The 13,741-nt window shown below is 39.6% G+C and overlaps 1 protein-coding gene across 2 annotated transcripts in view; it reads right to left on the bottom strand.

Moving 5' to 3' along the window:
- LOC129820891 (dual specificity calcium/calmodulin-dependent 3',5'-cyclic nucleotide phosphodiesterase 1A-like) overlaps nt 1-13,741 on the bottom strand; it is a 66,114-nt gene that overhangs the window by 36,688 nt on the left and 15,685 nt on the right. Inside the window, exon 3 of one of the 2 annotated variants that reach the window (XM_055877971.1) lies at nt 9,793-9,846. The exons of the other annotated variant lie outside the window; for it this stretch is intronic. Within the exon in view, the coding sequence (XP_055733946.1) occupies nt 9,793-9,846 (54 nt within the window). The remainder of the gene's footprint in view (nt 1-9,792; nt 9,847-13,741) is intronic. 2 annotated transcript variants of the gene reach the window in all.

Raw genomic sequence — 13,741 nt, forward strand, 5'->3', positions numbered from 1 at the left:
TACATACATAAAGTTTACAGTGCCTTTAAACAGCTTGGAACATTCGAGAAAATGATCTCATGGCTTTAGAAGCTTCTGATGGGCTAATTAACATCATTTGAGTCAATTGGAGGTGTACCTGTGGATGTATTTCAAGGACTACCTTCAAACTCAGTGCCTCTTTGCTTGACATCATGTGAGAATCAAAAGAAATTAGCCAAGACCTCATAAAAAAAATGTGGACCTCCACAAGTCTGGTTCATCCTTGGGAGCAATTTCCAAATGCCTGAAGGTACCACGTTCATCTGTACAAACAATTGTACGCAAGTATAAACACCATGGGACCACGCAGCCATCATACCGCTCAGGAAGGAGACGCGTTCTGTCTCCTAGAGATGAACGTACTTTGGTGCGAAAAGTGCAAATCAATCCCAGAACAACAGTAAAGTACCTTGTGAAGATGCTGGAGGAAACAGGCACAAAGTATCTATATCCACAGTAAAACGAGTCCTATATCGACATAACCTGAAAGGCCACTCAGCAAGGAAGAAGCCACTGCTCCAAAACCGCCATAAAAAAGCCAGACTACGGTTTGCAACTGCACATGGAGACAAAGATCGTACCTTTTGGAGAAATGTCCTCTGGTCTGATGAAATAAAAATAGAACTGTTTGGCCATAATGACCATCGTTATGTTTGGAGGAAAAAGGGGGACGCAAGTTAAACAATTTAAAGGCGATGCTACCAAATACTAAATGAGTGTAGGTTGACTTCTGACCCACTGGGAATATGATGAAAGAAATTTAAGCTGAAATAAATCATTCTCTCTACTATTATTCTGACATTTCACATTCTTTAAATAAAGTGTTGATCCTAACTGACCTAAGACTGGGAATTTATACTAGGATTAAATGTCAGCAATTGTGAAAAACTGAGTTTAAATCTATTTGGCTAAGGTGTATGTAAACTTCCGACTTCAACTGTATATAAATATCATTTATACGTCCAAAAATGGATCTAGCAACTACAGATTGCCCCTTAATGCCTATCAAAAGTGTGCAAGTTTGAGCATGTGTACATTAGACCTATAGATATATATTTTGTTTCAGCATGAATTAGATTGAGAAATATAAAAGCCACACTTTTATTCCATAGGCTGGGATCCGCACTATGCAGCGGTTGCAAGAGCATATTTTCACTGGCTGTCCACTGGTTTCAAAAACAATGATTGATAGGCAGCTTAAACTTCTTTAATTCAACCATTATTGGGTTCAAATACACATTTAGATTTGTGAACTGCCATCCACGACAACCACAATCTGTAAGGCGCAAATAGCCAAATGAGAGAGCAGCAGCGTGATTCACATAAATGCGCTATGTAGATATCAATAATAAGTTATATCCTTATAACCGTAGACTACATCACTTCTGTCATCCTTACTTCCAAGCGTAAATTCAAATTGGATAATCCTTGGATGCTGACAGCAGTCCCACCATTGGAAGATATATCTTGGACTGTAGCCTTCAAAAGCCTATTCCTGCTCTTTTCCTGCGGTCCATTAAACACTTTTCGTGTGTCATTATAGTGGTCTCTGTCTTGTGGTCAGACTTGCTCAGGTGGAACAATCTTAAACTTGCACCTTTTTTCAAAGCTGATTTGAATGTCATTGAGACAACAGAGAAGTGTCAAAGATTTTTTTTGCAAACATCCTTTCTGAATTTAAATGTAATCCTTGAAGTAATCTAGTTTTTCAAAAGTATCTGTAATCTGATTACAATATTTTTGCTGGTAACGTAACGAATTAGTTACCGGTTTTTGTAATCCCTTACATGTAACAGATTACATGTAATCCGTTACTCCCCGACCCTGCTATTCAAGCACTACCAAGCCATTTTCCTGTCAGCTTGGATCTAATCATGTCTTCAGCATGAGGAAACACTTGATGAAAGCAGGGAGAAGAGGAAAGCTGTTTCAAAAAAAAGGAGGCAGATGTTAGAGAGAGATACTGTACTACTCTAATAGGCCTAATAGTCACAACAACTGACACTATTTCGCAGGTTATATCAAGCTGTAACAGACAGAACATATTCCAGGCTATACCTGACCTGACACGATATCACGTGACAAAACTTAACAAGATGCAACAAGTGTTCACATAATCTTGGAATGCAGAATCAAACTTTGCATGCCCTAGCTAGCTATATGATTTTACATGTTAACAGTCTGCCATGAGAGACTATTGTTCCTTTGAAATGGCATTGGGTTAGGTTGCTTTGGGTCTTTCAACACAACTGCCTGTTGTCCGGGAGGGAAGGAACTAAGAAACTCACTTCAGCGCTTGACATCAAAGAGTGGAAAATATGTACTGGCACCACAATGACTTACGCAACTCTTCTAAACTTGAAAAGCTAAACATGATTGGTTCTGAAAGCAGTGAAACTCTCCATAAATGTTCACTATTTAAGCTGTAATATTATGTTGAAGACACAATTTTTCTATTATAACAATGTTCTACACTTATCTAGTTCACTGTACATAGTCCATCTGTAAACAGCCCACCCAATTTACCTACTTCATCCCCTTACTGTTTTTATTTATTTACTTTTCTGCTCTTTTGCACACCAGTATCTCTACTTGCACATGATCATCTGATGATTTATCACTCCAGTGTTAATCTGCTAAATTGTAATTATTCGCTCCTATGGCCTATTTATTGCCTACCTCCTCATGTCTTTTGCACACAATGTATATAGACTCATTTTTTCCCCCTACTGTGTTATTGACTTGTTTATTGTTTACTCCATGTGTAACTCTGTGTTGTTGTCTGTTCACACTGCTATGCTTTATCTTGGCCAGGTCGCAGTTGTAAATGAGAACTTGTTCTCAACTAGCTTACCTGGTTAAATAAAGGTGAAATAAAAATAAAATAAAAACTGTGACAGAGGTGAAATACAATACAGCGTGGAGAGACAACATAAAGAGGGTGAAGAGGTTGAAGTCAACGTAATGTTGAAAGGGCGCTACAAACAGTATCATGACTGTAAAGGGTTTACCTTGAAGGTTCACCTCAGCTCAGATGTGTTTCACCTGAGAGTTTAGAATTAATCTTAGGAACAGAAGAAGACAAACCAACAAACAACTAGAGTAGCTGTAAATAGGGTACCCTACCAGTCAGAGCCAAATCAATAGTGAACCTTGGGTACTGGGTATGTTCAGGACGTAAAACAAACGTGGCACAGTCGGTAGAGCATGGCACTTGCACCGATTCCCGCTGGGGACACCCATACATAAAAATGAATGCATGCATGACTGTAAGTCACTTTGGATAAAAGCGTCTGCTAAATTGCATATATTATAATTATGTATTTCTTTATATTAAATGTCATTATAATTATTACTGATGTTAGCAACCCATAACCAAGTCAAATCTCAGTCACTGGTCAGCATTGGGCCTGAGCCAGCCCAATATTGGTGTTGGCTGTGGTGCATGGAATACAGGGCTATATTTGGATGCCATTATGGATTGCTTTACCATGCTTTTTCCATTCTCCCATTCTTAAGCGCAAAACATATCCTTTAGGGCTTGTTTGAGGATCCAAATAAATCCCAAATTACAGCTTTCTTGATATTTCTTGAAAACCTGTCCAAAAAAAGACAACTGTACCATGTCAGATATAGAGTTGAAATGTATTCAATTTTGAGTTTGCATCCCAATATTACACTTTATATACATCACAGAAGACTGAACTATAACAAAACTGGATTTTTGTCTGTTTTTTTTAAAAACAATCTTTATTCTGAAAAATATTAATAACATTCTACCCATGAGACAAAAAGGGCCATTTTGGTCATTTACTGCAGGATAGGGGCACACTAAACTAAATAACTATCATACGAGTGAGGAGTCACCCAAATATTGTGTGCATGCTGGCCTGCTTGCTACGTTTCATTTATTACAAAACACTAAGGACTCTGAGGCACAATCAGTCATTAGCTTTCAAACAAATTATAGAATATAATGTACAATAACATCCACTCCAGTAAGTAATAAAAGCATGTCAAGCCATTGATCATGTGCTTCTAAGGGCCCTAGTGAAATATTCCTTTACTGTGTTTCCACTACAGGTGCATCAGGCCTATTCCTAACTATCGGTCTAGTAGAGCTGAATTATTCCTAAATCCAACTGTGCGTGTGTGTGTTTATCTGTGCGTGCGTGTGTGCAACATCTTTCCTCCCTGTATCTGACAGACAGACAGGGCCCAGAGCCCACAGTCAGTGCAGAGCAGGTTACTTTTATTCTATATCTGTTGACTTTCTGCCAGACCTGGGTTCAAATACCTTTCAAAATATTTCAAATACTTAAAGCATTTGTGCTACCTTGCCTGGAGTGCCAGTTTGTCATTTTAGGACTATTGTATTAGTCCATTAAGTCAGGCAAGCTCAATCGAACACAGACACAATATTTGAATTTTTTTCAAATAGTCTTTAAACCCAGGTATGTTGGCTGGTCTGGTGTTCCTCTCCTTGCCCTGACAAGAGTGAAAGGAAACGGTGCACTACTCAGTAGCTCTGCATTTAGCTCTCACCGTATTTCAATCTGTGTCATGGAAAAAAGGCAGAAAGGCAGAGGCAGAAAAAAGGCAAAAAGGCACCAGAACTCCCCCCCCCCATGAAAAAACAAACACCAGATAGCTGCAGTGAAATATGTTGTTTTACAGGGCCAGCTATAGTAGTACAGCACCCCTGGAGTAAATTAGGGTTAAGTGCCTTGCTCAATGGCACATCAACCAATTTTTCACCTTGTCGGCTTTGGTAATTGAACCAACAACCTTTTGGTTACTGGCCCAACGCTCTCACCGCTAGACTACCTGTCGCCCCAATTCTGCTTTTAGCATGTGATTGTGATAGCTCTGTTAGCCCTGTGGTGCTATGAGGATTTTCAGTATGGCAGTATGTGAAGTGGAGTAACACTTTCAACTGTAAAGTCTTGTACTAGCTTTACACACGCAGCCTGTCTTTCCTGGACTCAGTGTGTGTTGAACAATGAATAACTGTAGAGTGAATCTCCACAATGAAAGTGCTCTCATCCAGAACTTGTGTATGCTTAATTGATCTACTCCAGAGCACTATGCATCAACCTCAAGCCACAGACTACTACGATGTCCCATAGATGACACGTCACATGCTGCTATAGTAACAACAAATTGTAATGCGTTGTCTCTCCATTAGATCAAAATGGGTTCAATTAACTGTATAGGTGGTTTGGTTGTTTAGCAACAAAACCAATGGGTGCGCAACTATGGGGCAAAACAGACAAGGTTGGCTTAGATTGTTGACAACATGTATACCATATTAAAAAAAAAAAATAATTGTTGTTGCCATATTAGCCTAGACGTGACATCAGTCAAAACACCTCAAAACAAGACATGGTATCAAGAACAAGATAAAACTAGCTGAAACGAGCCACTTACGATTTCCCCATGGCAGCATCTTGTCATTGTTGCTAACTATCTGTCCATCCAGAATCACAACACACACAGACTTCTGCCACATTGAAGCACACGCATCGTTTTCGTGCCGTTATCAGCTAACCCGTCTATATATCCAACAAAAACACCACACATGTTAAGCAAATGTCTATGGAATGGTAATAACCTGACAAACAGATAGCTATTTAAAAACATGAAACTAAATCTCGATGCTTGGTTGTTAACTGAAATCAGAGGGAGCCTGAGGTACTGTACGTGACACAGATTGAACGTAGAGGAATTGGAATTGGTAATTGCTTTGCAACACTTTCATTCTGTGGCAGAATTGGTTCTAAGGAAGCATGGTGCTGCAGGGTCTGATCTAATCAAGAGGAGACGAGAGAGGAGCAGACAGGCAGTTCTGTTTAGAATAGACAGTCAACATCAGGGGATTATAAACAAAGAATAAGAGTGACACAAAAACAAGGACAGGATATTCACTAGTGATTGCCTTTTATTGTTCAGACATTCTTGTAGTTATGGTTAAACAAGGGTCCTATACATCCCCTATATCAACAGGCTGATTGTCTCTGTCCATACACATTAGGACACTGACTTATTTTCACTGGTGTGGCAACCTGCCAACCACATAGTGTATGTGTATAGAGTAGGGTTGGGAGGTATACCGTACAGTATATATTATATCCCGGGGTATTTTGAAAAAACCTTTATGATTTTCCAATACCGTCAATATAGGTTTTTTATAAATGTGAATATTTGTAGTTAAAAAAAAATACCTGCAGTCAACTTGTGCACCGACAATAGATAAAGCAGATTACGTTCATAATTTCACCTCTTAGATTATTTTCATGATGAAGTTTACCGGTACTAGCTTCCCAAAACAGTTGTTTGAGCCAGTCACGTGTGTTTTTTACAAAGAAGCATAACGAACAAAACTGGAGATTTGTGAGCTGAGTCACTCCTGCAGCGCAATTTAAGTGAGGTGATCAAGTTACATTGCATGAAATTCACTAGTAATGTTAGCCAGTTATATATCTTATAACTATTAAATTAACTAACTATGTAAGGTGTGCCATAATTTATGTCCAGCTGGGTTTTGCTAACTTGCTAACGTTAGCTAGCTAAGTGGCTAAAGTTAGCTTGAAAGATCAAGCTTCTTGGTCGCTAACAGCAGCACAGACAATCTCCTCCTGGATTAAGATCACTGCTGTCTAGTATTTGTTTTATGTATGCCGCAAAATGCATTTTAAGATACTTGCATGAGCTGGGTTGTCTGTCTTACTAGTAAATGTTTGCATGCGCTCGTTCGCATTTACCTAGCATCAGCTATGGGGATTCTTTAGTACTTGTTAGAATTCTGGTAAGTGATGTTTTTTTGCCTTTTTTACGTAAAAAGAAAAAGGCCCCTTGTGCGCACTACCGGTAATGCTGTATACCACGGGATGGCACAGGCACGCTATGAAGGTATGGAAATCTGAACGTCGCCCAACACTAGAACAGAGTTTGAGAAGATGCCAAGTTGTTCAAAGATATCACCTCTATCAGAAACCAATTCAACATTATAGTTAAACCAACAATCGAGATCAACATCTGCAGTACCTTCAATTGTTATTATGAAGGCCACATTCCTGAATAGATTGGCTACACTTCACAATGATTGGCTGTCCATTAACAGCTGCCTATCATTGGAGAGTATGAAAAGGGGGGAAAATAGAAAGGAGAGAACAGCTGGTTGCCAGGAAACACCACAGCACAGTGAATCAACTAACCAATCTGCTGCTGCTGGGTCAGGGACGTAGACTTACTGAACATACTTCACATATGTGCACAATAGAAGGTTAAAACTGGATTGGAGTCACAGTATAATCAAGTACACACACACAAAACATGGGGTTTAGATTTGGGTGGAAAGGGTTCAAGGAGCTACTGAGCATACATTCACACAACAGAATAGATGAGATAGAGAGGGTTCAGGGAAAGGGTTCAGTGCACACAGAGACATACAGTACCTACTGATCATACATACTGTGCGTGAACACACAATAGCTATAGACCGAGAAGAGAGGAGTCAAAGCCAGGAATACAAACATGAAAGTAGTTTATGCCCTATCCTCTGCTCACTGTAGACAAGCTACATGTACTATGGATACATCATCTCTTCACGTTTTTACTGAGACAGCTTGACCGACGGTTGACTGTCAGAGGCACAGCTGAGACTCATATGCAGTCAATGACCAAAAGAGAGCACTTTTGGTCATTGACAGCAGGAAAGGGCTACATCAGCCATAAATCCCCTTGTGACAGGGGGGAATGGAAGCTTGGCTACAGGGAGTAGCACTTGAACGCAAGCTTCACAAACACAGTTGATTGTTAAAACAGTTGTAGCCTGTCTATCTTTGGGTAACAGGGTTGATGTGTTATGCTTGACCCGCTCAGTTTTCCAACACTAAACACTAGAAAATGGTCAAAGAGTATAACCAGCTCACCTGCTTTTACACTATGATTTTTGACCATCAGATGTTCAATGTTTATTTTTATTTTAGAGTTCAGTTTACGTAACAGGATTGACCTTAAAATGAGGGACAGATGTAAATTAATCACTAATCACATTAAATAAATATTAATCTTCAGAAATGACTTTGTCAAAGCAAAAAAAAAAAACTTGGGTTTAACAATAATGATGAAACGTGTAGAAATTTGGGGATTAAGTGGGGTCAAATCTTCCTAAAAATGACACAAGGTTGATGTCAAAATGCTGAATTTTGGCACTTTAGCAAGTCTTTATTCATATGAAAAAAGACTTTTAAAATGCAATATTGGTGCAAAATGTCTACTTAAAATATCAAAGGGATGCAAAAGACATTCTTTTTGTGGAGTGACCAATCTGGCCTCTGCTCACTCTGAAGACAAGCTGCATGTACATGTACTATGAATACATCATGTCTTCACGCTTTTACTGAGACAGCTTGACTGACAGTTGGCTATTAGAGTCACAGCTTGCCTCATATCTGCTCTGCTCATGTCATTGATGCCTTATCGAAAGCTTTTACACTATAACAGTATGTAGAGCTTCAGTAAAATTATGGCCACTTAAACTAGAAACACATTTAGTAAATACATTTGAGCTATGGCATCCTTAAAGCTACATTTGAACAGCAGTCCAGAATGTTGGGATTTAATTGCAATTGATCGATTACATTTTTGAACATTTTCAACATACGGTATAGTATCTCCTGTTGCTGTACAGTATCCCCTGTTGATGTCACATTGAGTGGATTTAGTGGGATAGTTCAATGGGTACCTCTAGTGGAGAGAGAACTCTATGGGCCAGTTGAAATGACTCACCTAGGAGTCAATATTTGAAAGTCTATTGCTACAATCAAAACCACTAACTAACATTATCTATTCATGAAGATTCCTAAAAATGTTTGGTTCATCAACCACAGAGAATGGACAAGAACTCCATGCGATCGGCGCAACTACACAGTTCACAACTCCCTTAATAACAGACTGCTCTCTGACTCAGTGGCCAAATATTGTACCCTCTAGTCTAATCTTTTTTGGACAAACACACGTAATTTAGGATGGTATCGCAGCGTCTGTCAACAGACTGTGGGATGCGACGACTAACAAGGAACTTTGTTCCGGTGCACAGATTTTTTTCGTAACAAATAACAATTTTACAGGTGTTCGCATCTTTCGAATTTTGTAAGGGGAGAGGACATTTGTCCAATGATTTGTCTCAGAGTTTCCATTTAGGGCGGTGGAGACCTTGCTAGTCTCGTTATCTCCTCCTAGGACTTAATCGAGCATCTGACACAATTACGCAAGATTTTTGTTCTGGGTTCCTGAGACGATGTAACCTTCCTGAGACGATGTAACAGTTCTGTTGAATCAAAATACATTTTATTTGTCACATGCACCGAATACAACAGGTGTAGACATAACAGTGAAATGCTTATTTACAAGCCCATAACCAACAATGCAGTTTAAAAAAAAATAAGTGTAAAGAAAGCATTAACTAAAATAAACTGAAGTAAAAAAAAAAAAGAAAAGAAAAAAAGAAAATATAAAAATAACTAATAATTAAAGAGCAACAGTAAAATAAAAAGGTAGCAAGGCTATATACAGGGGGAACTGGTACAGACTCAATGTGCTGGGGCACAGGTTAGTTGAGGTAATATGTACATGTAGGTAGAGTTAAAGTGACTATGATAATAAACATAGATAATATATAGATAATGAACAGAGTAGCAGCAGTGTTGAAATGGTGTGGGTGGATGGGGGGGTCAATAGAATTAGTCCGGGTAGCCATTTGATTACCTGTTCTGGAGTCTTATGGCTTGAGGGTAGAAGCTGTTAAGAAGCCTTTTGGACCTAGACATGGCGCTCCGGTACCGCTTGCCGTGCGGTAGCAGAGAGAACAGTCTATGACTAGGGTGGCTGGAGTCTTTGACAATTTTTAGTGCCTTATTGAGGATCACCATGGCAGATGTGTTATATACATGTGTTGAATACAGTATAACAACATCTGGTTATACATACTGCGTTAAATGCTAATGCAGAGTTCTGTATCATTATATTTCTACACACTTCACAATCCACACCCACCCTTAGAGACAGACAGACAGACAGACAGACAGACAGACAGACAGACAGACAGACAGACAGACAGACAGACAGACAAAACCTGTGCTGAGGGTCTGACTCTTTCCAACAAGGGTCATTGTGGAAGAGCACCTACATGTGAACATGTTGCATGAATGCAAGCTTTCAACAGTAGACTGCATAATGCGGTATGTGTGAATATGTGTGTGTGCGTGCGTGCGCATTTATGTGTGTGCGTGTCTCCCTGTGTGTTTGTGTGTGTGTGCATGTGTGTGTGCGTGCGTTTGTGCTTGTGTGTGTGTGAAGGCCAATTGATCCAACTTAACAGTCTCTGAATGTGCTCTCTGTGAGAGCTACTGACCCCACCATACAGTATGAAAGGGATGTAACAAGACGCTCTAAACCAACACAGTACTGTGTAGTATGAATATAGTATTTAAACCCACATACAGTATAGCTTCAACAAGAGCATTACATGTTTTATTCTGTAGATCTGGGATAGGCAACTTTGATGGGTGTGGGGGCCACAAAAAAATCTGAACTCATCATGAGGGGCTGCAGTGGCTCGCAGGTCTGCGTACCCACATCCATACCCACACCTTGCAAGCAAAACAATTTAGTGGCCCCCCTCTTGACAGTGGAGAGAAACATTTTTGTTTTAGAGTGCATTTACTGCAATCAATCATTTTTTTCATGGGACTTAAATAAAAATGTTAAGTTTGCTGCAATTCTACACATTTTTCCATGAGGTGGAGAGAAATGTTGGCAGGTTTTTATGATATCTGAGTAAGAGTGACTAACAAAATCAATGTGGTCCCCCGGTCGGTAATTTGACCATGATTACTACAAGTTTAGATAACTTACCATTAAAACCATTTTTGCTGACATGGGGTAATTGAGTGACTGTCAGTGACTGACATAACAGGAGAAAAACCTAATTTTGAAATTGCACCGTGTGTATTCGAATATTCTAACTCTCAACAGTAAATTGAGACCCTGACTGAGTTCCTCCCACGCAAAAAAATATATATGTATTTTTTCTTTGTTTTGGAAATTGATCTCCGGGCCTTCAAAATGGGGGCTGCAGGCTGGCAGTTGCCCCTCCCTGCTATATACACTAGGCGTGGGTGGTATACTGTATATACATTATGCCCTGGTATTTGAAACAGCCACGGGATGGTTTTTCAATATCGTCAATACTGTTGAAACTATTTAGAAGTTTTACAATAGATTTGTGAATATTTGTAGCTTATTTTTAAGTACATATCTGCAGTCAACTTGTGCAATACATTAGGAGAAAGCAGATTGCGTTCTTCATTTCACCTGTCACATTATTTTACATTATGAAGCTTACCATAGTTCCCCAGAAAAGTTGAGCCAGTCACATTTGTTTGTAAATAGCACAATGGGAGAAAGTGGAAGCTGTGTATATGGTTTAACTTGCTAGTTAGCTAAGTAAGTGGCTAAATTAATAAGGAGACAAGGCATCATATAGTGTTAGCTTTCGGCAGTATTTGAGAAGCAATTTGGATGTAATTTTAGTTAACCTTTAACTGTGGATGCATTATCTGTACTGCTGCCACTGCTATCTATCCTGAATTCCTTGCATTTTTTCTCCTCTCCGTTGTCTGCCCCTCTTCTCAGATCAGAGCAGGCAGGCCCGTTGCCCTAGCGACTCAAGACTCCACACAGACAGTCCTTCAGACAAGCATGCATCAAAACTTGCACAGTGGCTCTCATTGTAAAATGTCCAAACTCACCAAAAATGACATTCGGTAGCTACTACATATAAACACACATATATATATACATACATATATATACATATACATATATACAGTGGGGCAAAAAAGTATTTAGTCAGCCACCAATTGTGCAAGTTCTCCCACTTAAAAAGATGAGAGAGGCCTGTCATTTTCATCATAGGTACACTTCAACTATGACAGACAAAATGAGAAAAAAAATACAGAAAATCACATTGTATGATTTTTAATGAATTTATTTGCAAATTATGGTGGAAAATAAGTATTTGGTCAATAACAAAAGTTTATCTCAATACTTTGTTATATACCCTTTGTTGGCAATGACAGAGGTCAAACGTTTTCTGTAAGTCTTCACAAGGTTTTCAAACACTGTTGCTGGTATTTTGGCCCATTCCTCCATGCAGATCTCCTCTAGAGCAGTGATGTTTTGGGGCTGTTGCTGGGCAACACGGACTTTCAACTCCCTCCAAAGATTTTCTATGGGGTTGAGATCTGGAGACTGGCTAGGCCACTCCAAGACCTTGAAATGCTTCTTACGAAGCCACTCCTTCGTTGCCCGGGCGGTGTGTTTGGGATCATTGTCATGCTGAAAGACCCAGCCACGTTTCATCTTCAATGCCCTTGCTGATGGAAGGAGGTTTTCACTCAAAATCTCACGATACATGGCCCCACTCATTCTTTCCTTTACACGGTTCAGTCGTCCTGGTCCCTTTGCAGAAAAACAGCCCCAAAGCATGATTTTCCACCCCCATGCTTCACAGTAGGTATGGTGTTCTTTGGATGCAACTCAGCATTCTTTGTCCTCCAAACACGACGAGTTGAGTTTTAACCAAAAAGTTCTATTTTGGTTTCATCTGACCATATGACATTCTCCCAATCTTCTTCTGGATCATCCAAATGCTCTCTAGCAAACTTCAGACGGGCCTGGACATGTACTGGCTTAAGCAGGGGGACACGTCTGGCACTGCAGGATTTGAGTCCCTGGTGGTGTAGTGTGTTACTGATGGTAGGCTTTGTTACTTTGGTCCCAGCTCTCTGCAGGTCATTCACTAGGTCCCCCCGTGTGGTTCTGGGATTTTTGCTCACCGTTCTTGTGATCATTTTGACCCCACGGGGTGAGATCTTGCATGGAGCCCCAGATCGAGGGAGATTATCAGTGGTCTTGTATGGCTTCCATTTCCTAATAATTGCTCCCACAGTTGATTTCTTCAAACCAAGCTGCTTACCTATTGCAGATTCACTCTTCCCAGCCTGGTGCAGGTCTACAATTTTTTTTCTGGTGTCCTTTGACAGCTCTTTGGTCTTGGCCATAGTGGAGTTTGGAGTGTGACTGTTTGAGCTTGTGGACACGTGTCTTTTATACTGATAACAAGTTCAAACAGGTGCCATTAATACAGGTAACGAGTGGAGGACAGAGGAGCCTCTTAAAGAAGAAGTTACAGGTCTGTGAGAGCCAGATATCTTGCTTGTTTGTAGGTGACCAAATACTTATTTTCCACCATAATTTGCAAATAAATTCATTCAAAATCCTACAATGTGATTTTCTGGATTTTAATTTCTCATTTTGTCTGTCATAGTTGAAGTGTACCTATGATGAAAATTACAGGCCTCTCTCATCTTTTTAAGTGGGAGAACTTGCACAATTGGTGGCTGACTAAATACTTTTTTGCCCTACTGTATATACATACATATATACACATATATACACGTACATATATATATATATACACATACATACATACATACATATACACACACACATATATATATATACAGTGGGGAGAACAAGTATTTGATACACTGCCGATTTTGCAGGTTTTCCTACTTACAAAGCATGTAGAGGTCTGTAATTTTTTATCATAGGTACACTTCAACTGTGAGAGACGGAATCTAAAACAAAA

Source organism: Salvelinus fontinalis, chromosome 23 (genome assembly GCF_029448725.1).
Source record: "Salvelinus fontinalis isolate EN_2023a chromosome 23, ASM2944872v1, whole genome shotgun sequence".
Lineage (NCBI taxonomy): Eukaryota > Metazoa > Chordata > Actinopteri > Salmoniformes > Salmonidae > Salvelinus > Salvelinus fontinalis.